Consider the following 25,061-nt stretch of genomic DNA (forward strand, 5'->3'; position numbering starts at 1 on the left):
CTAACCTTGTGAATTTCATGAATTTTGGTATATTTCTATGATTTCCATGGTCTAATTCTTCCTATTAATTCTCTAGTTTATTTACATGTCTATGTGTGATTAAATTAGGAATTATGTCTCACATGATTCATATGGGTTAATTCTTTCATTGATTCTCTATTTTAATTACATGTTGTCTTATGTGTAATTATTTGGGGAATTGATCTCTACACTAGTTTTTCTATATTAATTGCATGTTTATGTGTGGTTGATTGAGAATCTAGTGATGGCTAGACATTAGTGCTTAATGGAATGCTCTTGTTATGTCTTTTGATGGTTCATACTTATTCCTTGATGGATTGTACCTCTCCCTTAGTTTATTTTCATGCTAGTAGTGTAGTTGTAGTGTAGTGTTAGATGGGGGAGACAATTCATGCTTGTTCTTTGATGTTCCAAGTTTTTGAATGCAAGAAGCATATGCTCTAATATTGTGGTGTAATGGAATTTTGAGCTTAATGAAGGATTAATGACTTGTTATGATATATTGTATCTTTCACATGTGTTTAGACAATATATTCCTCTCCCAATAGATATATTGTGGCCTCTCACATGATGTTTAAACAATACATGTTTAACTAAGTCATCCTTGTGAATTATTTGGACTATGAGCTTAATGAAAGGTTTAATGACTTGATTTGATATTTTGTTCTCTTCACATGTTGTTTAGACAATATATTCCTCTTCCAATAGATATATTGTAGCCTTTCACATGTTGTTTAGACATTATACACTTGTTGAGTCACCTTTGCTAGTTGAACCAATTTTGTTCACAACAATGTATTCCCCATTAATGGAAAGCAAGTGGTTAATTACATGAGCTTAGTGGTGATTCCAACACCCTAAGTCCTCTCTTCTCATCTCTTAAATCCCTATCTCTACTTAGTTTTATTTTTATTGCATTTTAATTAATTCTTTTCTAGAAGTAATCAACCAACCCAACTCTCTTTTGCAATCATTTGGTACGCTAGAGTCGAAGTTGAAATTCCAACACGTATAATCCCTTGGGACGATCCCTACTCACTCTTGCTACGTTAGTAGTGGTGTTGGTAGTGGTTTTTATAAATTTAAATTTGACATAAAAGGCTTTTCTTGAACCACACATTCACTACATTTAGTTTGGCGTATTGGAACGGCCGTCGTCAATAATAATAATAATAATAATTCTAGTATATTTTTCAAGTAATCACATTGTTGTTCCTTCTCCAGGTGGGCATTGGTAAAGGATGAGGCTGTATACCAAAGAATGGTAACTTATATAATGATGTCGGAATTGGGCATCTCATGCGATACTCAGTTAAGAGCTTTGAAACTTTTGAAAGTAATTTTAGGAGGAGATGGACGGGAAATATTTGCTTTTGCATACAGAACAATGTGGGACAGTTGGGAAAGAATGAGCCAGACCTTATCATTGTCGAAACATTTTTCCATCCAGGATTTTGAACCTCAATACTGCAAATTTTTCCAAAAAGTCCGAAAACCTTCTCCAGGTGATTCTCATTTTATTGCTCATTCACCTCTAACTATAGTGACAAAGAAGCTATTAAAAAGTAAGATACTATTAATAGGCCAACATTTCAATGCTAACATTATTCATTTTCATTGCAGCCTATGAAAGACGGTAGCATGTTTACTGCAGAAAATCGGTATGCACGACTCAGCCTCCACAAGAGCAACGACGACTTCGACTTACTGCTACATTGGATAAACAAATTAGTCTCTGAAGAAGATGATAGAATTAAAACTTTGTGAAGGTTCTTATAATCAATCATCCATTGATTATAACTAAGATTGGCCAGTATATATGACTATGTAGTCATATTTTAGCCAGTGTAATGATTATCGACATCATAAGAAGAGTTCATGTTACATTGAACTCTCAAGAACCATATCTAATTATCCTCACCTGTAAATTTATTATACAAGCATAATGTTGCAAGTTCCTGCAAAAATCTGTCCACTTTTTATTATTATTTTTTTTTATTTTGAATTTGTGAGTCAACATTTAACTGAGTATGACAACATGTGATGCACATTTTCTTCTGATAATTGAAGCCTCTTCACGAATTCTAACGCTGCAAATGAAACGAATTGTTTATGTTTGTTTTTAATTTTCAATTCAGACTCGTTCATTAAGTAAACGAACCAAATTTAAGCTCATTTTTTAACCTCCTTTGGTAAACAAGCCAATTCCAATGTTAGGCTTGACTTGTATAAGCTCATGTCTGCGTTCATGAGCATAAGCTCAGAAACACATCCATAAACATAAGCTTGTGTAGGCTCGTATAAATTTATGAACTAGTCAAAGTCAATCTCCCTAACATCGATATGCTGATACTGATCCTCATCTCGCAGAAATTTTCGCAACATGGAAACATGGAACACGTTGTGGACGCGATCCAAATTATCCGGAAGTGCCAACCGATAAGCGACAGCTCCAACTCGATCTGTAATCATGAACGAACCGACAAACCGCGGTGACAACTTCCCTTTCTTTCTAAAGCGCATTACTCCCTTCATAGGCAACACTTTGAGTAGAACCTGATCCCCAACCTGAAACTCCAAAACACGTATGCGACGATCTGCATAACTCTTCTTCCTACTCTGGACAGTGCGCATGTGATCCCTAATAACAGTTATCTTCTCAGAAATATCCTTGATGAACTCAAGACCCAAGAATCTGCTCTCACCAACCTCCATCCAACAAACAGGCGATCGACACGGTCGACCGTATAACGCCTCAAATGGTGCCATCCCAATAGTCTTCTGGAAACTATTATTATAAGCAAACTCCACAATCGGTAAGTAATCCACCCAATGGCCCTTGAAATCAAGAACACACGACCGAAACATATCCTCCATAATCTGATTAACCTCTCAGTCTGTCCATCAATCTGAAGATGATAAGCAGTACTAAGGTGTAATTCAGTACCCAAAGCCTGCTGAAAACTCTTCCAAAATCCGGACACAAAACTCGAATCCCTGTCCGATAGAGTAGACAATGGAATTCTATACAGCTTTACAATCTCGGAAATATAAAGTATCGCCATCTGCTCCGAAGTGAAGTCAATGCGAATAAGCAAGAAATGAGCTGATTTCGTCAATCTATCCACGATGACCCAAATGGAATTGTGATCCTTGAAGGAATTTGGCAACCCTTCCACAAAATCCATAGAAATGCTCTCCCATTTCCACTCCGATATCGGCAGTGGCTGTAGAGCTCCTGGCGGCCTCTGATAATCAATCTGGACCATCTGACAAGTACTATACCAAGAGACAAAAATAGCAATGTCTTTCTTCATACCTGTCCACCAAAACTGCCGCTTCATATACTGATATATCTTGTCTCCTCCTGGATGAACAGAAAACTCAGAGTGGTAAGTCTCAGTCATCACATCCTTCTTCAACTCATCAGCAGAAGGTACCACTAACCGTCCCTTGTATCGCAAACCTTAATCAGCCCCAACACAGTAGAATGGAACCTCCCCGGAAGCTATCTCTGCAACTTTGTCAATGCACTGCTGATCTATGAGTTGTGCCTTCAAAACCTTGTGAATGATAGAAGGTGTAACCATCATGCAAGCCAAAAAAGCATTCGACAATTCATCCACCTTCTTCAATGCATTCCACTCAGTAGTGAATAGAGTGGAAAGACTACCAACAGGTCGGCGACTTAGTGCATCCGCCACCACATTCGCTTTCCCTGGATGGTACTGTATAGAAAAGTGATAGTCTTTCATAAACTTTAACCATCTGCGTTGTCTCATGTTCAGCTCCCGCTGAGTGAACAAATATTATAGGCTCTTGTGATCACTAAATAACCTAAAGGACTCACCCAACAGATAATGCCTCCAGATACGTAAAGCAAAGACCATAACTGCCAACTCCAAATCATGTGTTGGGTAATTAAGCTCATGAGGCTTAAGCTTCCGAGATCTATACGAAATCGGTCACTCCTCCTGCATCAAAACACATCCAAGACCCTGCAAAGAAGCATCCGTGTAGACAAGATACTCTATCCCGCTCTGTAGGGTAGACAAAATTGGTGCAGAAGTCAACTTAGTCTTCAGCTCATCAAAAGCTTTTTGACAATGTTCATCTCACACGAACTGTACACCCTTTTTAGTCAGATGAGTGAGTGGTTCGGCTATCTTTGAGAACCCCTGGATAAACCTCCTGTAACATCCTGCTAATCCGAGAAAACTCTGAATCTCGGTAGGTGAAGTAGGCTATCCCTACTCTACCACTGCTGACACTTTGGCTGGATCCACCGCTATTCCTCTTTCTGACACCACGTGACCCAGAAACTTCACCTCCCGCTTCCAAAATTCACATTTCTCAAACTTGGCATATAACTGGTGTTCACGCTACATCTGTAACACAATCCGTAGATGTCTAGCATGATCATCCTCTGACCTAGAATAGATTAGGATATCATCAATGAAAATAATGACAAACTGATCCAAATAGGCCCTGAAGACCCTGTTCATTAAATCCATGAAGACCGCTGGTGCATTAGTCAACCCAAACGGCATCACTCAAAACTCATAAGATCTGTATCTTGTGAGAAATGCCGTCCTCGAAACATCCTGCTCCCGAACCCGAAGTTAATGATATACAGACAGCAGATCAATCTTAGAGAAATAGGTAACTCCCTTCAACTGATCAAAAAGATCATCAACCCTGGGTAACGGATACTTGTTACGAATAGTAATCTTGTTCAACTCCCTGTAATCTATACACAGCAGAAGTGAACCGTCTTTCTTCTTTACAAACAAAACCGGTGCTCCCCAGGGTGAAGTACTCCTGCGTATAAAACCCTAGCTCAGTAGCTGCTGAATCTGATCCCTCAGCTCTCGCATCTCCACTTGTGCCATCCTATATGGTGCCCTAGCAATAGGCGTAGTGCCTGGAGCTAAGTCTATCATAAAGTCGATCTCGCGACTAGGTGGCAACTCTGAAATCTCCTGAAATACATCCGGGAAATCCTGTACAATTGGTATGTTATCTAATGGTACAGTAGTCTCCTCCTCCATATGGAACAAATAGGTGTTAGTGACCCGGCTAGAACACGGCATAGCGACGACGTACATATCCTGACCAGGTATGGTGAAAACAACAGACCTATCATAACAATCAACTTGGGCATGGTAATGCGATAACCAATCCATCCCAAGTATCACATCATAAGTGTACATGTCCAGGACCAAAAGATTGGCTAGAAATCTGAGTCTACCAATATCTAGTGTCATAGGCCCATCACTCACATGAAGAATAGCTTTATTGTCTAACGGTGTAGAAATACCCTGTGGTTTACTGCATACCCGAGTCGTCATCCCAGACAAAGCAACAAAAGATTTAGCTATAAATGAGTGTGTAGTACCCGTATCAAATAAAACACGTCCATGTAAACCATGAATAAGAAACTTACCCTCAACAGCCTGAGGTGCCTGCATATCATATGGCATGGGGTTATACACCCTGCCATAATGTAACTACTGCGGTGCCTATCCCTGAGGCTGCGGCGGTGCCTGTAAAGCTGGATACGCCTGTCCCTGAATCCGTAGAACCTGTGGAGCTGGTAAAGGCACTAGCGCCCTCTGCCCCACTGCACATGCTGTCCCTGTCCCTGTCTTGCTTTAGGACACTACCTGAAAGTATGACCATAATCTCCACAAGTGTAGCAACTACCCTGGAAAGTACCAAATGGCCTCCTCTGTCGGTTAGCCTGTGGCTGACCCTGTCCTGCCTGTGGTCCCCCATTCTGCTGTTGCTGAACAGGTGTCACATCCCTGGGAGTATCTGAACCACCCTTGTGCTTCTTCCAAGGTTGCTATCCCTGGAACTTGCCCTTGTCATTCTGTCGGTGTCCGTTCCCATTCCCTTTCTCAGCTGACTGATTAGCAGAGTCTCTGTCACCCTACTTCTCACCCTTGGCATGTCTAAAGTCCACGGTCAACTGATACTGTTGTAGAACGGTGTCTACCACCTGAGCATATGTAGTATAAGTTGGACTGCCTATAATATCTCTCTTAATAGACCACATTAGTCCCTTAACAAAACTGTTGAGCTTCTTCTCTTCTGATCCGTGAGTTGTGCCTGCAAAACCTTGTAAATGATAGAAGGTGTAACTACCATGCAAGCCATGAAAGCATCCGATAATTCATCCACTGTTCTCAAAGCATTCCACTCAGTAGTGAAGACAGTAGAAAAACTACTAATAGGTCGGCGACTGAGTGCATCTGCCACCACATTCGCTTTCCCTGGATGATACTGTATAGAAAAGTGATAGTCTTTTACAAACTCCAACCACCTACGCTGTCTCATATTCAGCTCCCACTGAGTGAACAAATACTGCAGACTCTTGTGTCGCTGAATACTCTGAAGGACTCACCCAACAGATTATGCCTCCAAATACGCAAGGCAAAAACCATAGCTGCCAACTCCAAATCATGTGTTGGATAATTAAGCTCATGCGGCTTGAGCTTCCGAGATCCATATGAAATCAGTCACTCCTCCTGCATCAAAACACATCCAAGACCCTACAAAGAAGCATCTGTGTAAATAAGATACTCGATCCTGCTCTGTGGGGTAGACAAAACTGGTGCAGAAGTCAACTTAGTCTTCAGTTCATCAAAAGCTTTTTGACAGTGTTTAACCCACACGAAACGTACACCCTTCTTAGTCAAATGAATGAGTGGCCCCACTATCTTGGAAAACCCCTGGATAAACCTCCTGTAATACCCTGCCAAACCGAGGAAACTCCGAATCTCAGAAGGTGAAGTAGGCTGTCCCCACTCAACCACCGCTGAAACCTTGGCCGAATCCACCGCTATTTTCCTTTCTAACACCACGTGACCCAGAAATTTCACCTCCTGCTGCCAAAATTCACATTTCTCGAACTTAGCATACAATTGGTGCTCACGAAGCGTCTGCAAGACTATCCGAAGATGTCTAGCATGATCGTCCTCTGACCTCGAGTAAATCAAAATGTCATTTATAAAGACAATGACAAATTGATCCAAGTAAGCCCTAAAGACCCTATTCATCAAATCCATGAAGACCGCTGGTGCATTAGTCAACCCAAACAGCATCACACGAAACTCATAAGATCTATATCTAGTGAGAAACGCTGTCCTCGGAAAATCCTGCTCCCTAACCCGAAGTTGATGATATCCAGACCGCAGATCAATCTTAGAAAAGTACGTAGCTCCCTTCAGCTGATAAAAAAGATCATCAATCCTGGGTAGTAACCTTGTTCAACTCCCTGTAATCTATACACAGCCGAAGTGTACCATCCTTCTTCTTCACAAATAAAACCAGTGCTCCCCAGGGTGAAGTACTCTTGCGAATAAAACCCTGACTGAGTAACTGCTGAATCTGATCCCTCAATTCTCGCATCTCCACCGGTACCATCCTATATGGTGCCCTAGCAATAGGCATAGTGCCTGGAGCTAAGTCAATCTCTCAACTAGGTGGCAACCCTGAAATCTCGTGAAATACATTCGGGAAATCCTGTACTATTGGTATGTTATCCAATGATACAATAGTCCCCTCCTTTGTTTCTTCCTCCATATGAAACAAATATGTGCTAGTGACCCCGCTAGAACGTGGCATATCGACGACGTACATGTCTTGACCAGGTATGGTGAATACAACTAACCTATTATAACAATCAACTTGGGTATGATAATGTGATAACCAATCCATCCCAAGTATCACATCATAAGTGTGCATGTCCAGGACCAAAAGATTGGCTAGAAATCTGAGTCTACTAATATCTAGTGTCACAGGCCCATCACTCTCATGAAGAATGGCTGTATTGCCTAACGGTGTAGAAATACCATGAGGTCTATTGCATATGTCTGTCACCAACCAATCCATAAAAATCCTATGTTTTTAAATACTCCGTAGAGCAAAACCCATAAGGTAAAACAAAAATGCTCCATAATCTTCCCATTCTTAGATTATCGTTCTATTCTGGGAATTCCTCCTTCTAAACCAAACCTACCATATCGACTTATACAAGTTCGTTTATAAACTCCTTGGTAATCGTCCTATCTCAATGCAATATACCACAAGCAAATATTTGTTTGCCTGTCCAAAACCAATCACTTCACTGTGATATATATCAATTATCGCAATATGCACATCCCAATATAGTCTAATAAAACCATATGTTTATATATCACAAAAATGCTTTCACAAAACATAATAAAGACAGCCAAAACCGCTAGTTCACTTTATTAAGAACTTTTCCAAATCATAAACTGTCAAACGAAAATATATATATATATATATATATATATATATATTTTAACATAATCCTAGTGTACGGGATTAAGTCCATACTACCCTTTTACTAATACCTCCTTTACTATTAGTAATTACAAGTACTCTTAAAAGAGCAGTCATCCTTGACCTCCGGTGCCCTCCATCTTGGATGCTCCGGGATCTCCTCCATCCTAATCTTCTTCGGGGTCTTCCTTTCCGCCTGGCTCAGCTTCGAGCACCACCGAAGTTGTGTTAAGTCCATAGTATGGTAGCCAATCTCGCACACCAAAAATTTTCCTTGACTTGTACTCCGAAGCAACACCTATTGGAACCAATTCCTTGGTCTCCAATTCAGCCTTCCTGATCGGCCTTCGCAGGGGAATCGTCGGAGTAACTTTCTTCTTCCTTGGGTCCTTCTTTGCTTTCATCGCGGACCACATCCTTTTCCTAATACCAAACATTCTGAAATTACAGAATAAACTTGACATCAGTACATTTTAAGCGAACCGTAAAGGAATACAACGAATCCTAAACTTAAACTCTAATCAAGAGAAAATGCTACGCGGAAGTCTTAATACGAAACATCCTAGAGACACTTGAACCTGGAGTACTCTGATACCAACTGTGATACCCCTCGGATCCTAGACACGGGTTGATCAGGCCCAGGCCCAAACCCGAGGGAATATCAAACAATTAATATTTAAAACGAACACAGATTATAAAATGAATTAAGAAGAAATAAATAATAACGCTGAACGAATACTAAATAATAAAATCCTCAATCGTTAATCATTAAAACCAAACTTTCCAGAACCTCCAATCCAAACAACTCGGGAATCCATCCAGTGGACTCCTTATTAAAATCCCAAACTAAAACTAAAACTATTGAAGTAAAATTTAAAACTAAACCTAGAAAACAATCCTACGTAATCGGAGGAATGAGTGTCTATATCTGCTCTGCACGTCCAAGTTCTAACCCTGGAACTGACGAACACCTGAAAAATAAGAGAGTGGGTCAGGCCCACATGTAAGTCATATCCTACTACAATCCATACAGAAATCCGATACGCAGATACATCCTAGATAGCTCAATAATATTTAGAGCAGTCTATATAAGTATATATTACACACTATAGGATACTCGCTAGTCCAATAGGTCTGTCTCAACCTGAATAGAAGGCAACATGCGAAAACGCACCCAAAGGTGGGCATGAGTACCTAGACCTACCAGGGAACAACACCTATGTCCAGTTATCCATCCTAGGCGATATACGCACCCTAACCATGGTTCTAAGACTCAAACTCATACCATGGCACCATATCATAAATATATAAAGTCCGTATACTCCTAATACAAAATATCATCCATCTAGTATAATGGTCTGATATATGTATAACAATCAATCCAGAAACCAAAGTAGGTCATTCAATTATTTTATTGACATGACACAAGTAGGAGATGGATTTAACCTTTATGGTTAATCCATACCTCAATCCAGATTTGGTAGGATTTAACTTCTTTGGTTAATCCGTCCCTAGAATGCCACCGTCCGGTGCATTAATCCATCCAGTCCAACAAATGATGCAACAAAATAATAACACATCAATTAAACCAGAAATATTACGATATAAAATTAAACCATCCAGTCCAATAAATGATGCAATATAAAAATAATACATCAATTTAATCCACAGATAATATGATACACATCATACAGATAACTATTGCATTTATTTAAGCAATACCACGGTTTAAATAGCATGCAGCTAACTTACCCTCCAAGTCACTAACATACATCTCAGATAAACAAATATAACGTTTCATAAACATTGTTTAATCCGTTTAAACATAAATTTTAATTGTCAGAGCAATTAAATTTACCCTTCCATCCGATCTAAACAACATATAAGTTATTTAATTTCCAAACCAACCACCTTCTTAGCATATATAGATATAAGATGCATTCTGGGATCTTCCTAAGTCCATTAAACCCATTTAGATTAATTAAAATATGTTTAGAAATAATTCTGGGCAATTAAAACCAAAATCCAGGTCGCGGTCCAACTGAGCAGGCTGAGTTGCCAACTTAGTCGGCTGAGTTGTCAACTTAGTCGGCTGAGTTCCCAACTTAGTCGGCTGAGTTGGTGCTGAAGTCGTCTTCTTCGTCTGTTCAGCCTTTGTAAACCCTAAAACTCCATAGTTAAGGCCTCTAAGCCTCAACCTAAGTCCTATACGTCCATACTAAACTATTTTAGATGTTTTAACATGCAAAAATTAAACTTAAACATCAATTGTGCATCAAGAATTTCCAGAATCACTTTAAAACAGGAATATGAAAACAAAATCACACACCCTCTATTTTAGTCTAACTAAGCATGCATAATTACTCAATTTTAGCATTCATTAAACCCCTGGAGTCTAGCTATGCATGCACAGAACACAGATTTAAGGGAAAGAGTAGAACAGAGACTTGCCTTTAGTTTCAAATTTTGAAACTCTAAACCACCGTCTCTGAGTTTTCCGTCAACGTCCTAGACTGCCATTCCACCCCTCCGGTGCTCTTGGTTCAACCCAGAAGCAAACATGTTCCTTTCTCCTTGAACCTCTCTGTAAATCTCTCAAGGTTCACTCTCTGTTTCTCTCTAATTTACTCTCTGTTTCTCTCTGCCTCAATACGTGAATAAGGTTTGTTTGTAACCCTTATACAGACGTATAATAACGTATTTATAGGCTTTACTTGAAAACCAAAACCAAAACCTAAACCAACTATAAGTCGGCTAAATCCCACAACGTGTTAAAACATAAAAACCTAATAATTCTTTATACAGTTAAAACCATTAATAAAACTAATTTAACCAAATAATGCATATAAACAAAATAAATAATACAATTACACCATTAAGCAAATTAAAACAATTAATTTAATTAAAGAAAATAAAAACACAATTAAATAAAATAAATCAACAAGTAATTCAAATAAAAAGACAAACAACCACATAATCAATTAAGTCCAGTAATACAAGCAATTAAACAACTAATTTATTAAAAACGCACATAAATAATTAAATTAAATTAAATTCCAGGACTGTCCTTTTAAAATTAGGGGGTATTACAATATACGCACCCTAACCAATGAGCCTGAGACTCAAGCTCATCTTGAGGTACCATAACCATATATCTAAAGTCCGTCCAAATCCACAGTATGTCATTCAATTTTTCATTAAAAAGACATACAAAACGCAGTCCAGATAGTCACTCAACTTATTCAGCTAATATGACTTAACTACAATCAACAAATCCAGGAAGTCACTCAACTTAGTCAGTTGATCTGACTTAAACACAATTTAGGATTCAATAGTTTACAATCCATTCCGTTAATCCGATAGGTTAGGTCTTACCGTTTTGAAGCTAAATCGTCCCTAGTATGCCACCGTCTCATACCGGTGCATACAAACCTCCATATCCATGTAAATTACAACAATTAAATAAAATTTTAACAACTTACAGTCCAAACCATTATCCAACTAATTGCAAAAAGATACATAATATTTTAGTAATTTAAATCCAAACACTAATCCATGTAATTGCAGAAAAAGATTTAATATTTCAACAATTAGCCTCCAAAGCATGCATAGATCAAATTCAATACATCACTGACCCTATAATGCATTTAGAACAAGTTTTATAATCATTTTGTTTCCCATTAAATTGCTAAAATTTAGTTTAAGCAATTAATCCCTTTCTTCTGGTAACAATTTAACACAATTACACAAATCAGATACTGTTTGTCCCATGTACTTAGAACTGAATTTTAATCAATTTAAGGTCTTAATGATACCTAAAACTATCTTCTTAAGTCCTCTGTGAAGTCCCAAAACCATCAGAACAGTTTAAGCCTCGCGCAGTTCAAAACAGTGCGTCAAAAAAACCATCAGAAATCAAATTTGAGAGAGAGCCTGCTCCATGACTTTGGGAGTAGGCTCTATTAAGCCTGGAGCCAGCTCCAAGGACCTTGGAGCCGGCTCTACATGTGTGGGAGCCGGCTCCCACTTCTATGGAACCGGCTCTCACCTTCTCTGAAAGCCGTCTTCAACCTCTGCAACTTCTGCGACCTTCTGCATCGTCTCCGGTCGCTCCCAACCTGTTTATTTGGTTTTAAACTGTTCCTAAGAGTCCTAACTGTGTCCAGTATAATCCCCATGGCGTGTTTACAGTAGTTGAAATCAAATACAGAGACTATAAGTTCTACAGACTAATCATGCTTTAAAAACATAACTGAAATCAGACATGCACGAACTATAATTGAACAGATTTCAACACATACAGATCATCAATATAGCATCTAATATACATGTAACACTCAGTTAATGATTAATTAAACCCTAGAGACTATCTAGGTGCACAGAACACAGGCCAACGGGAAGGAGAAAGAAAAGAACTTGCCTGTGATTTCAGTTATGAAATCTCTGCGTCGTGTCCACTGTTCCGGCAACACTGAGCTACTGTATAGCCTCCTCTTACTTGTGCTCTTCCCTCCTCCTCGGTCCGACCTTGAAGCCTCAGTCGAATCCCTCACCAAACGTGCTCTGTTCTCTCAAAACCTCACTCTGTATCTCTCTGTAGCTTTAATACGTGAATAGGGTTTTTCCAACCCTTCCTACAAACTATAACCGTGTATATATAGGCACAAATATAACCTAATTCTAATAGTAATCCAAGACAGAAATCCTAATCCAAGTTAAACCCTAATTGGCCCATAGGATAAAACCCACATTATAACCCTTGTCTGCTTCCACCTACTGGACTTCTAACAGAACTCCTAAATAATTTATTAACCTAACCTAAAACTCAATTAACTTAGTTACATTAAAATTAATAATAAATAACTTAATCCAATTAAAGAAAATACCAAAGACATTTTAAATAAAACAAAACAATTCAATTAAAGAACACAAGAAACAATTAATGCAATTTAACTTCCACAATTAAACAATTAAATCACAATTAACTCAATTCAAAAAAGTAAAACAATTAAACACTTAATCAAATAAACAAATAGGCACACAAAATACAAGAAAACAATAATTAAAATACCGAGACTATCTTTTAAAAATTAGGAGTATTACAGTAACTCTTCAGTTTCGTGGTCAAGAGAATAAAGGAATGAATTTGTTATCTTTGCTACTATTTGGATTTGGGATGGCTGTGAAATTTGCATTCCTTTTTCTTTTCTGGTTCTTTCTTTCTTTTGCAACCAAATAAGATTCAGTCGATACATGTATATATATATATATATATATATATATATATATATATATATGAGAAATTGAATACTTACTACTTGAAAGAAGCATGCTATTTATAAGCAAGCTAGTCTTTTATATGCCAAACTTCCAATTTGAACAACTTTATAGTGAAAGGCAGACAGGACTAAACAGAGGATTGGCATTGGGTTTCATAGTGACAAATTCAAAATGAAATTAGTATTAGAATGATCCAAGTAACATTCAATTCCAGTAACATATTAAAACTCAAAATAAAAAAATAAAAAAATAAATCATAAATTGAAGTTTTATAATCTCTTACTTTTCATTATCTATCCAAAAATGGAGAGGAAGTAACTTGTAATCTCACTTACATTTGGAGTTACTATTTCCTTTTTTTCATTTGGAATCAAATTATTTTAGTTTATATATAAACATAAGATAAAATGTTGAATATTTTCTATCTATCTATATATATATATAGTTATATATATGCCAAAATTTCGATTTTAACAACTTTATACTCATTGCAGCTTATGCATGGTTGAAATGTGAGAGGCCAGAGGATGAAGATTGTGCTTCAGTCCTCCGAGCAGCCGGTATAATTGGCCGCAATGGTAAGCAATATGGTGCTGAGAGTCGGTATGTGCGCCTCAGCCTCATCAAGAGACAAGATGACTTCGACTTGCTGTTGCAGCGGATCAAAGAACTAGTAATGCAGGAAGGGGGTACTAAAATTATGTGAAGATCATATAATCAACATTGTGTTGATTATATTAGTCATATACAGGAAGGTGACAACATTAAAATTATGTGAAGATCATGTAATATGATGATAATCAACATATGTTGATTATATGTTGATCATACAATTATGATTTAATTGACGTAATAAGTTGTCTGTTAACCTGGTTTATTGTAGCTACAAGGTCTCATCTCGTGTCTAATTATCTACACTTGTATATTGTTTCAGTTGGCAAATTGTTGTGTTGTGACATGTGCAAAAGAAAGCAAAACCTTGCCATAAAGGCATGTGGATGTTAATAAATTGAGATATTAGGGGTGGTCACAGATCGAATCAAATTAGGTATCAATCTTAATTCGATTAGCTCCTAACGGATTAGACGAATCTTAATCCGTTACTAATTCGTTATCCCGCGAATCGGATCGGATAGGATCCGCAGATTGAGTTTTATCTAAATTATCCATTATTATTAATATTATTTATTATTTATTTATCTTTTAACCATAACTCAATAAATAAAATTTTAATTTATTAATATTAATTCATATATTTAAATAATTATTAACTAATACATCTTGAGAGTTTATTAAATTATCATTAACTAAATAAATTAACTAATATATTCTTTGAATATATATATATACATATATATTTCACGGATTGAATCGGATGATTTTTAATCGCTCAATTCGTGAGTTACGAATTTAATTTTTTTGAATTCGTTACGAATCCGTGGGTGTAGCAAGTCAATTCATTTTTGTAGTCAAGAGAACAAAGGAATGAATTTGTAATCTTGCTACCATTTGGAGTTGGGGTGGCTTTGAAATTTGCATTCCTTTTTCTCTTCTGGTTCTTTCTTTCTTTTGAAACCAAATAAGATTTAGTTGATATATGTATGTGTGTGTGTGTATATATATGTGTGTGTGTGTTAGAGAAATTGAATACTTACTACTTGAAAGAACCATGCTATATATAATAAGCAAGCTAGTCTTTTATATGCCAAACTTCCAATTTGAACAACTTTATAGTTTATGGTGAAAGGCAGACAGGACTAAAACAGAGGATTGGCATTGGATTTCACAGTGACAAAATTCAAAATTAAATTAGTATTAGAATGATCAAGTAACATTAATTTCAGTAACATATTAAAACTCAAAAAATAAAAAATCATAAATTGAAGTTTTATAATCTCTTACTTTTCATTCTCTATCCAAAAATGAAGGAGAGGAAGTAACTTGTAATCTCACTTACATTTGGAGTTGTTATTTCCTTTTTTCATTTGGAATCAAATTATTTTAGTTTATATATAAAAATAACATAAAATGTTGAATATTTTCTATCTAGTTATTTATTTATTTATATATATGCCAAAATTTCGATTTTAACAACTTTATACTCATTGCAGCTTATGCATGGTTGAAATGTGAGAGGCCAGAGGATGAAGATTGTGCTTCAGTCCTCAGAGCAGCCGGTATAATTGGCCGCAATGGTAAGCAATATGGTGCTGAGAGTCGGTATGTGCGCCTCAGCCTCATCAAGAGACAAGATGACTTCGGCTTACTGTTGCAGCGGATCAAAGAACTAGTAATGCAGGAAGGAGGTACTAAAATTATGTGAAGATCATATAATCAACATTGTGTTGATTATATTTGTTATAGACAGGAAGGTGACAATATTAAAATTGTGTGAAGATCATGTAATATGATGATAATCAACATATGTTGATTATATGTTGATCATACAATTATGATTTAATTGATGTAATAAGTTGTTTGTTAACCTGGTTTATTGTAGCTACAAGGTCTCATCTCATGTCTAATTATCTAAACTTGTATGTTGTTTCAGTTAGCAAAATGTTGTGACGTGCAGAAGAAAGCAAAACCTTTCCATAAAGGCATGTGGATATTAATAAATTGAGATATTACACACATGTTTAGATTGCTACTAAGTGCAATTATTGACTAATCATAAGAAAATACTCTCAAGCGAGCATGTACAGAGCACACAATGGACACACGAAAAGGTTGATTATTTAACTCGTGGTGTATCAAAAGTTTGCTTTTTTAATGTACAACGTTGAGGGTTCAAGTCTACACAGGAGCAAATGGGTGTATTTCTTGTCGATGTAAAATATATACATATATACACACTCTGTGAGTTGAGTGTGTTTTACTTTAAAAGAGAAGGAAAAAAAAAAGTGTAATATAATAAAAAATGTAATTCCATGATATTATATGAAATCACATGATCTCCATGAAATTTAAGATTCTTCTCTCCATATTTCATGTTATCCATCCTCAAAATTCAATATAACAACTTTCAAATCTCCTCATGTAACAAAAAAAAAAAAAAGATGGTGTGGATATGGAAATTATTTTGAGATACTCATATGGAGGACAGGAGGAACCTATTTTCAATCATTTTCTGTATTTTTCTTGTCATTACTTTATGTCTTTGGAGAATCATCTTTCTTTATTTTTAATCATTTTATTTATTTTCCTTGTAAAGAAATCTCTAGTTTTTCTTGTTTTATGTAACATTTTCTTCTATTATGTGTCATGAATGAGCCATTGAACTTCTTCAAGGTGGGCTATCAACTAGACTTGTTCAACTCCACCAAAAAAAAAAAAAAAAAGGGCATGGACTTTATTAACATAGATAAAAGTGACCATTAATTCAAGGTGGGCTCTCAACTAAACATTGTTTAATACTGAATCCATAGCCCTTTAATATGTGGATTAAGACCTTTACAACTATCCTACCACAGCACTGATTGACCAAACAACCAGTCATTGATGTAACTGCTGACAAATTAACAAAACAAAGCAAACATCCACAAGCAAGAAAAAAATAAATAATAAAATAAAATAAAATAAAAAGGGTGCAATTCTCGCTGGCAAATCATCAAATGACACGTGTCAGTGGCAGCCAACATAAAATACATCTCCTCATACCCATTAGCCTATGCTCTGTTTTATGTATCTTCAAGTACTAAAAACAAAGGCTGTTTCTGGTAGGTAATAGAGAGAATCTAAAATGGATAAAACCCAAAGCTCCAAAAATTCTGTGTTTCTAGTGTTTTCTGTGATTCTGAATGTGTTGTTCATCACAAATCTGTATGTGGGTGGCAAGTGGAAGCAGCAGCTGAGTTGGAGCCAAGGAGCTGCAGCAGAAGCTGAGGCAGTGGCATCAGTGTCATGCTCAGGCCATGGAAGAGCCTACTTGGATGGCTTGGTTGTTGATGGAAAACCAGTTTGTGAGTGCAACACCTGCTATGGTGGTCCTGACTGCTCTGAATTCTCACATGGATGTCCTGCTGATGCAGACAGGTTTGCCTCCCTCTCTCTCTCTCTCTCACACACACACACACAATCCCAGACTAGGGATTCCATTTAAGAAAAATTGCACTGCTGAAGTCAATCCCATTTGTGAAACTCTGGAATTGGCAATTTGCATAAAGTTTAGAGCTGCTTCTTTCTGTTTTTTTTCTTTTTTTTTTTTTTTTTTTTTTTTTTTCATTGGTATGTAAAGATTGTGAGAGTGGGTCCAATTTAGAGGTCACCAAGCATGATGATGACAAAGGCATTACTAGATACTTTAAATTTAGTATATATAGTTCCCAAATGCCATTGATTTTTATATAACTGTATAATCACTATGAGTTGTCTGTGCTATTGGGGAAAGTTTTATTTTTATTTTTATTTTTTTGTCAAAATTTCAAGCAAACACACACCTTCAATATTGTCTTAGTAGGGCTCCAACATTCAACCTCCCCTTTGGTATGAGAGATGCCGATTGGTGTGCTATTAGGGAAAGTTGTTTTTATTATTGTTATGATAATATTCTATTTATTTTTTACTTGGAAAGAAACTCACACACTCATTTTATTGCTACAAAGATGACTTAACCTCGACCGTCTTCAAGAATATTTTATGAAAGTGCATCGTTGATGAATGCTCATCACATGAGATGTAGTTGTAGACCATCAATTTGCATCATATTGAATGGGTGCGTAAGTTTCACACAGAAAATTTATGAAGATGCCCCCACTAAAATTACAATTTGCTCTCACTGGATTTTATTTGTTTTACACTTTATACTTTAAAATTTTGAGAATTTAAAAAGATGACCCACTAAAATTACAAAAATAGACCCACTATATAAGTTTACCCCCACTAAAATTACAGTTCGCCCCCATTGGATTTTATTTGTTTTGCACTTTATACTTCAAAATTTTGAGAATTTATGAAGATGACCCACTAAAATTACAAAAGACCGCACTATATAAGTTTGCCCCCACAAATTAAAATGTCGTCCCCTTACGAAATTTTTTGGGTCCGTCACTGTCCACACAACTGATAAATTTAATGTACAAACTAAATCTTGATCGATAATAGATAATAGTTTTGAATATCTATCAAGTACCCACAAAAGTTCCTAGCCACACATTTATAATATTTCCAAATATGGAGCTGCCAAAGATATTTTCTTTCAGTTGGGCACCTTGTTTTTAGTATAATCTTACATCCCATTCTTGAGAATCACTATCAGAGAAAAATCCAGGATATATACCATCGACTTTTCCTTGTAGGACCAGCACCAACTTGTGAAACCATAAGTAACTACTAGTCAGTTCAAAACACAAGATAGGAAGGAAAAAAAAAAAAATTAGAGTTAACTGAAAGGTATTAGAACTTAATTTCCCAGAACAGTGTTATTTGTAGACTTGGAAAAGAGTGGGTGAAGAAAAAAAACAAGTAAGTTATCTCCAAAACTACTTTTCAAAACAACGAGATAGGAAAAAAAATTGTGGTCTTTGGAAAGGAGTGGGTGAAGGAAAAGTTAAAGAAAGTTATTTCAAGACTAATTTTTCAAGACAAAATTATTAGTATAGAGATCTTGAATATAAAGTTGTGAAGTTTGAAATTTGACATCATGCTACTACTAAATCAGATTGTTTGACAAATTTAAAGCTTACATATATTTGAATTATTGAAGGAAAAAACGAAAAACTTACATATATTTCACCAATTAACATTTAACTGTACTTGATGTTTTGAATTAAAGATGAAGATGTCTTGAATTGTCAAAGTTTAATAGTCATTTTTTTTGTTTCTTTAAAAAAAAAAATATTTCTTTCATGATTTGTAAGTTGTTTGTAGACCTGGAAAAGTAAAACTATGTTATCTCAACAAAATCATTAGAATAAATCATAAATATCAAGATTTTCAACTTTGAACTTGAACATAATGTTCCTTCCAAAACACATTGTTTGACAAATTCGAACATTATATATATTTCACCATTTAACAGTTATATTTTGAATTAAATATAAATATTCATTATTTCTTTCATGATTTTAAAATTTTATTTGCCAAATTTTCAATTCAAAACCTAATTTCAAATCAAAGGTAAACAACGAGCACTTGTTAATTAGCTTTATAAAATGTTACTCGAATAACAGTTACAAATCATCTATTCCTTCACCATAACTGTATTGAAATAATTGGCGACTATCCTAGATAGAAAAGCAGTAATTTCAATATTCGAGTAGTCTGATAGGGTTGTAGTGTCCCTCTCTCACTCAGTCTGCACACTCACACACACTTAGCCACTTGCTTGGTAAGAAAATAACACTTCACAAATGAGTTAGAGATTACACAACTTGCTTCTCACTCTAGTACCTTGTTGGATGCAAATGACACCCTCACTTTATTTATAGGCATCATATCTACACTCTCAAACTCTCTATCAACAATTCTATAAAACCTACTAATCTTCTAAAAATATCTCCACTCTCTACACAGATCTAAAACCTTTCCAACATTCTAGAATCTTATAACTCTCTGCCATACTCCACAATCTCCACATCAATCTGGAAGACTTTAGAATTTCACACTCGCCTGCGTGGCGTAGCCTCTCTGCAAATAGGTGGGACGTGACACTTGTAACTAAAATCAATCTGAAGTATAAACACATAACTCTCCTCAATCCGTACTCCATCATCAGATCATCAATAATGTCAATTTAATTATCACAATTTGCTTCATTAACACTACCAAGTGTTATATATTGTTTATCACATGCAGTGGGGATCCATTATTCTTGGAGCCCTTCTGGATGCAACATGCAGCTAGTAGTGCAATCGTAGTAGCAGGGTGGCATCGAATGAGCTATATATTTGGTGACAAATCTTTCATCTCACAAGAGCTCGAGAAGCATATACGCAAAGTACACGCCATAACCAAAAATGCAGTTACTGCTGGAAAATACATTGTTTTTGGTGCTGGCTCAACCCAACTCCTTAATGCTGCAGTTCATTCCCTTTCTTCGGAAAATTCATCCTCACCTGCAAGAGTTGTTGCTTCAATCCCTTATTACCCAGTTAGTCCTAGTACCTAGTTTTTGGTTTTTGTTCAAATTTATCTGTATCTAGAGGTAGAAGTTTGATACTAAATTTTTGACAGGTTTATAAAATGCAAACAGACTTCTTCAGATCAGTCGATTTTGAGTTTATTGGAGATACATCATTGTGGAAGAACACCTCAGATAACCACACAAATGTAATTGAATTCGTAACTTCACCGAACAATCCTGATGGTCAATTGAAGAAGGCAGTTCTTCAAGGCCCTTCTGTTAAGGCAATTCATGATCATGCTTATTACTGGCCACATTTTACACCAATCCCAGCTCCAGCAGATGAAGATCTGATGATTTTTACAATTTCTAAGCTTACCGGTCATGCTGGCAGTAGATTCGGGTAAGAAAAAATTCATCACATGCTTATGCCATATTTAACTATTCATCACATGCTTATGCCATCTTTAACTATCAAAACATAGATTTTCTAGTATATTTTTCAAGAATTCAACTTGGTGCTATGTATAGTGATTGATGTTCTTCAATGTGTTCAAATTTTAAAAAATAATAATAAATAAAATAAAATTTAAGTATTTTTTTCAAGTCATCACATTGTTGTTCCTTCTCCAGGTGGGCATTGGTAAAGGATGAGGCTGTATACCAAAGAATGATAACTTATATGATCTTCTCAGAAATGGGCGTCTCACGTGATACTCAATTAAGAGCTCTGAAACTTCTGAAAGTAATTTCATCAGGAGATGGAAGGGAAATATTTGATTTTGCATATGAAACAATGAGGGACCGTTGGGAAAGATTGGGCCAGACCTTATCAATGTCGAAACGTTTTTCCATCCAAGATCTTGCACCTCAATACTGCAACTTTTTCGAAAAAGTCAGAAAACCTTCTCCAGGTGATCCTCATTTTTAATGCTCATTCATTTCTAAATATGAAATTTATGCTTCTTTTCATGATTTGATTATGGTATTAATAGTCAATCAAGTATGGTAGCTGAATGATAGTATTGAAAAGAAAATTTGCATTATAGTTGAAATTATAGATACATAAGAAGTATAAAGAACCATCATTTGTTGATTAGTATTGACAATTTTCACCATCATCGTCATCATTGTTGATTAATTATTCCCCTGAGGAATGCTTTGGATAATCGCGACTGTCCATAGATGCTGCCTCTATTCAGTAATGTGTCTAATTTGTTTTGAACCCCTTTGGGAATGATAAAATCCCTTTACTCAAATTCCATTTATAGTTCGGTGTTTTGGTCCCATTTCTTTCTCCAAACCATCAAATCAATTCTCTTGGAACCTCAAATTGCTTCAAAGTTCTTGGAATTTGTATGAATATCTTTTCTCCTCTTCGAACTTTAGATTTCAAATATTTCAAGATTAAAATTATTCTTGCCCTCCCTCTCTGGCATATAACTAAACGTCCATTAGTAGTTTCTTCATGTCTCCATTCCTTGAATCAAAGGACTCCTTCCATCTCATCTCTTCTGGTGCACCAGATTAATTTCTCAGTATTATATATATTTCTAAAAAAAACGTACTTTCACAAAACCTTAATGCGTAGGTCATATGTTGTTCCTTCAATTTTATCACTTGAAGAAGGCATGATTTGTCCTCTTAAATTCACCTTCTTACTCTTAATTCGTTAATTTTCCGTCCTCATACCAGATATTCAAATGGTTTTATTTGTACAACTGGTAACACCTAAATGGACAATATGGTCACTATTTCAAACAACAAAGTTATAGTTATTTCAGATTACTAGATTCTTTACCTTAAATAGTATTATGAGTCTACATCACAAAATTATAAGTTGGTAGGAAGTGTGGAGGTGCTAAAACTACTAGTTTAATTGACAAGAAGCTATTGTGGGGTCTCTAATTAGCACTGGCAATGTTAAGAAGAAACATTAAGTTTTGTTATTAATGATTAATTCAAGAAAAAAATAGCTATCTACGTCAATGCTAAATGACTAAAATGCTTAATTTCTCCATTTTTAATAACTATCTGGAGTAGGAAAAAATTGTAAAATTTCAAACTTTTAATTCTTGTTATGTTTCTATTTCTAAAATTCGAACAGACTAGTAAGTTCCAAAATATAGTGACAAAGAAGCTATTAAAAAGTAAGATTCTATTCATAGGCCAAAATTTATATGCTAACATTATTCATTTTCATTGCAGCCTATGTATGGTTGAAATGTGAGCGTGAAGAAGACAAAGATTGCACTGCAGTTCTCCGAGCAGCTAACATAATTAGCCGCGAAGGTAGCATGTTTACAGCAGAAAATCGCTATGCACGTCTCAGCCTTCTCAAGAGCAATGACGACTTCGACTTATTGCTGCATTGGATAAACAAGTTAGTCTCTGAAGAAGATACTGGAATTGAAACTATGTGAAGATTATAATCAATCATCTGCTGATCATTACTAAGATGGGCATGAAGACATTCTTTATCCAATGTAATAATTGTAAACATCCTAAGAAGGGTTAATATATATTAACCTCTCAAGTAGTAAAGAACTGTCACTGGATTCATTACTTGTACCTATAAGGTCCCATGCTTAATTATCCTCAGCTGTAAACAGCTTAGGCAGCATACTGCTGGAAGTTTCTGCAAATTTGTGTAATATATATATATATTAACATAGGTCATAAAATTGAGAAAAACCATACTGTGGTATATTTGAAGGAAGAGAATAGACCAAATAATCTCATTTTATTTATTGTGATCTCAGCAATTTATTGAGAGTTGCATTCTCTCCATTTGATTATATAATATAAAGACAAGAGTATGCACTTATTTCTGTCATGGCTGCTGCTGATAAATTTCTTGAATCAATACAATTTATTTATTTGATAGGAAAGGAAAATAAAAATAAAATAAAATAAAAAGCCCTTAACTAAACTATTGTACTTGGATTTTTAATTTATAGATAAAATTAATAAATAATTCAAGGTGGGCCATTTACTAAACTATGTTTAGGACCCCTTTAATAGGTGGATTAAGGCCTTGACAACCATCCTGCCATAGCATTGTTGATGTCACTGGTGAGTGGCTGAGTGGTGACATCCCAAGGTGGAAACAATAATTATAAATTATTATATTAGTGGAATCACACCATAATAAACATGGAGCAATGCTTGGATCCTGCCTTATCAGGACAAGTTTTGTCCTCCGTCTTGATGTGGCCCTATAAAAACTTGACACCTATCTCTTCTTCAATATTGGATCAAATTGGTTACCGGGTAGAAATCCATCAGAGAAACCCATTTTCTCTCTCCTTCAGTTCTTCCTCTCTCTTCTTCGCTACTTACTTCTAAGGCCAAAAAGAGAAACATTGAAACCAAACACAACATCATGTCACTGCCGTCAAAGTATTTCCTTCATCGCGCATCGCTACTGGAAAATCGCAGTCATCCATGCTCGCTGTTGTTCAGCGTCCAACACCAAACATTAAATTGCAGGTGCCAAAAGCTCCAACTGCGGCAAAAGTACTAATATGTAAACAATAATTGCAGTGACCCCAACTTCAAACCTCACGATTCCATCAATCCAAACATACCTACAAATCCCACCAAAATTCTGTAATGTCTGTAATTTAAAAGAAAAAGAAAAAGAGAAAAGAAAAAAAAAAAAGGTGGGACCCACTAATGTTTAAGTGGTCATAAGACCACGTTTTTGAAAGCTCTGTAATCTCATTCTCTCTTCTCCCGTCTCTGTCTGTTTCTCTCTCGGCTTTTTGTTTTTTTTTTTTAGTTTACAAATTCAAGTCTTGATTAATCCCTCATCTCTTATCGGATTAAGGTGTTGTTTGAGGCAAAACGAAGCCCACGACGAGCTCTACGCATCCATACCATCAATTTCAGTTTTTGTGCACCCTTTGGATTTCGAAATTCAAGACCCATTTCAAGGGTTTTGTGCAATCTTGAGGTAGGGGCTTCCTAATTCACATTTTTCTTGCACCCTTGTGAGTTTTCTACTTTATATGTGATATAGCATGCTTAATTGTGTTAGTTGTTGTTTTGAATGCCATGATTAGTACCTATGTGAATATGTGGAAGCTTGTTTTAATGTTGTTATATGAGAAACATGTTGTACCATGAGTTTATGCGTATTGTAATGTTCTTATGCTATAAATGATGTAGGAAAGCATGCTCTAGTGTGTTTTATGATAATCCCTCATTGATTTAACATTAAAGGCATGAGCTATACATGTGATCATGGGGTTTCATGATGGAAAAATGTTTTGAAATAGAAACGGGGAATTTTGGGAATGTGTTTTTGATGAAATGGTTTTATGCAAACCCGGTCACTGCGAGGTTACCAACGAGTTGGAGGTTAATATAGCCTAGAGGG

The 25,061-nt window shown here is 36.0% G+C and overlaps 1 protein-coding gene and 1 pseudogene across 1 annotated transcript; both read left to right on the forward strand.

Moving 5' to 3' along the window:
* LOC132273338 (tryptophan aminotransferase-related protein 3-like) overlaps positions 1 to 14,350 on the forward strand; it is a 34,858-nt pseudogene extending 20,508 nt beyond the window's left edge.
* Positions 14,351 to 17,303: 2,953 nt separating this feature from the next.
* Positions 17,304 to 23,513, forward strand: LOC132274291 (tryptophan aminotransferase-related protein 4-like). The gene is made up of 5 exons (XM_059775542.1): positions 17,304 to 17,649; positions 20,410 to 20,704; positions 20,788 to 21,080; positions 21,311 to 21,591; positions 22,886 to 23,513. The coding sequence occupies exons 1-5, from the start codon at positions 17,357 to 17,359 to the stop codon at positions 23,098 to 23,100; spliced, it is 1,377 nt and encodes a 458-aa protein (XP_059631525.1). The 5' UTR covers positions 17,304 to 17,356; the 3' UTR covers positions 23,101 to 23,513.
* The last annotated feature ends 1,548 nt before the right edge of the window (positions 23,514 to 25,061 follow it).

The sequence above is a fragment of the Cornus florida genome, unplaced genomic scaffold, assembly GCF_030987335.1.
Source record: "Cornus florida cultivar Cherokee Brave unplaced genomic scaffold, ASM3098733v1 CherokeeBrave_3.0.0_Hap2_Chr09, whole genome shotgun sequence".
NCBI classification, from domain to species: Eukaryota; Viridiplantae; Streptophyta; class Magnoliopsida; order Cornales; family Cornaceae; genus Cornus; species Cornus florida.

What these genes read in the sequence shown, in the direction of transcription:
- LOC132274291 (XM_059775542.1), top strand. Translation starts at nt 17,357, where the DNA reads ATGGATAAAACCCAAAGCTCCAAAAATTCTGTGTTTCTAGTGTTTTCT. An exon ending in TGTCCTGCTGATGCAGACAG is followed by an intron (nt 17,650 to 20,409) that starts GTTTGCCTCCCT and finishes TATCACATGCAG; the next exon opens with TGGGGATCCATTATTCTTGG. An exon ending in AGTCAGAAAACCTTCTCCAG is followed by an intron (nt 21,592 to 22,885) that starts GTGATCCTCATT and finishes TTTTCATTGCAG; the next exon opens with CCTATGTATGGTTGAAATGT.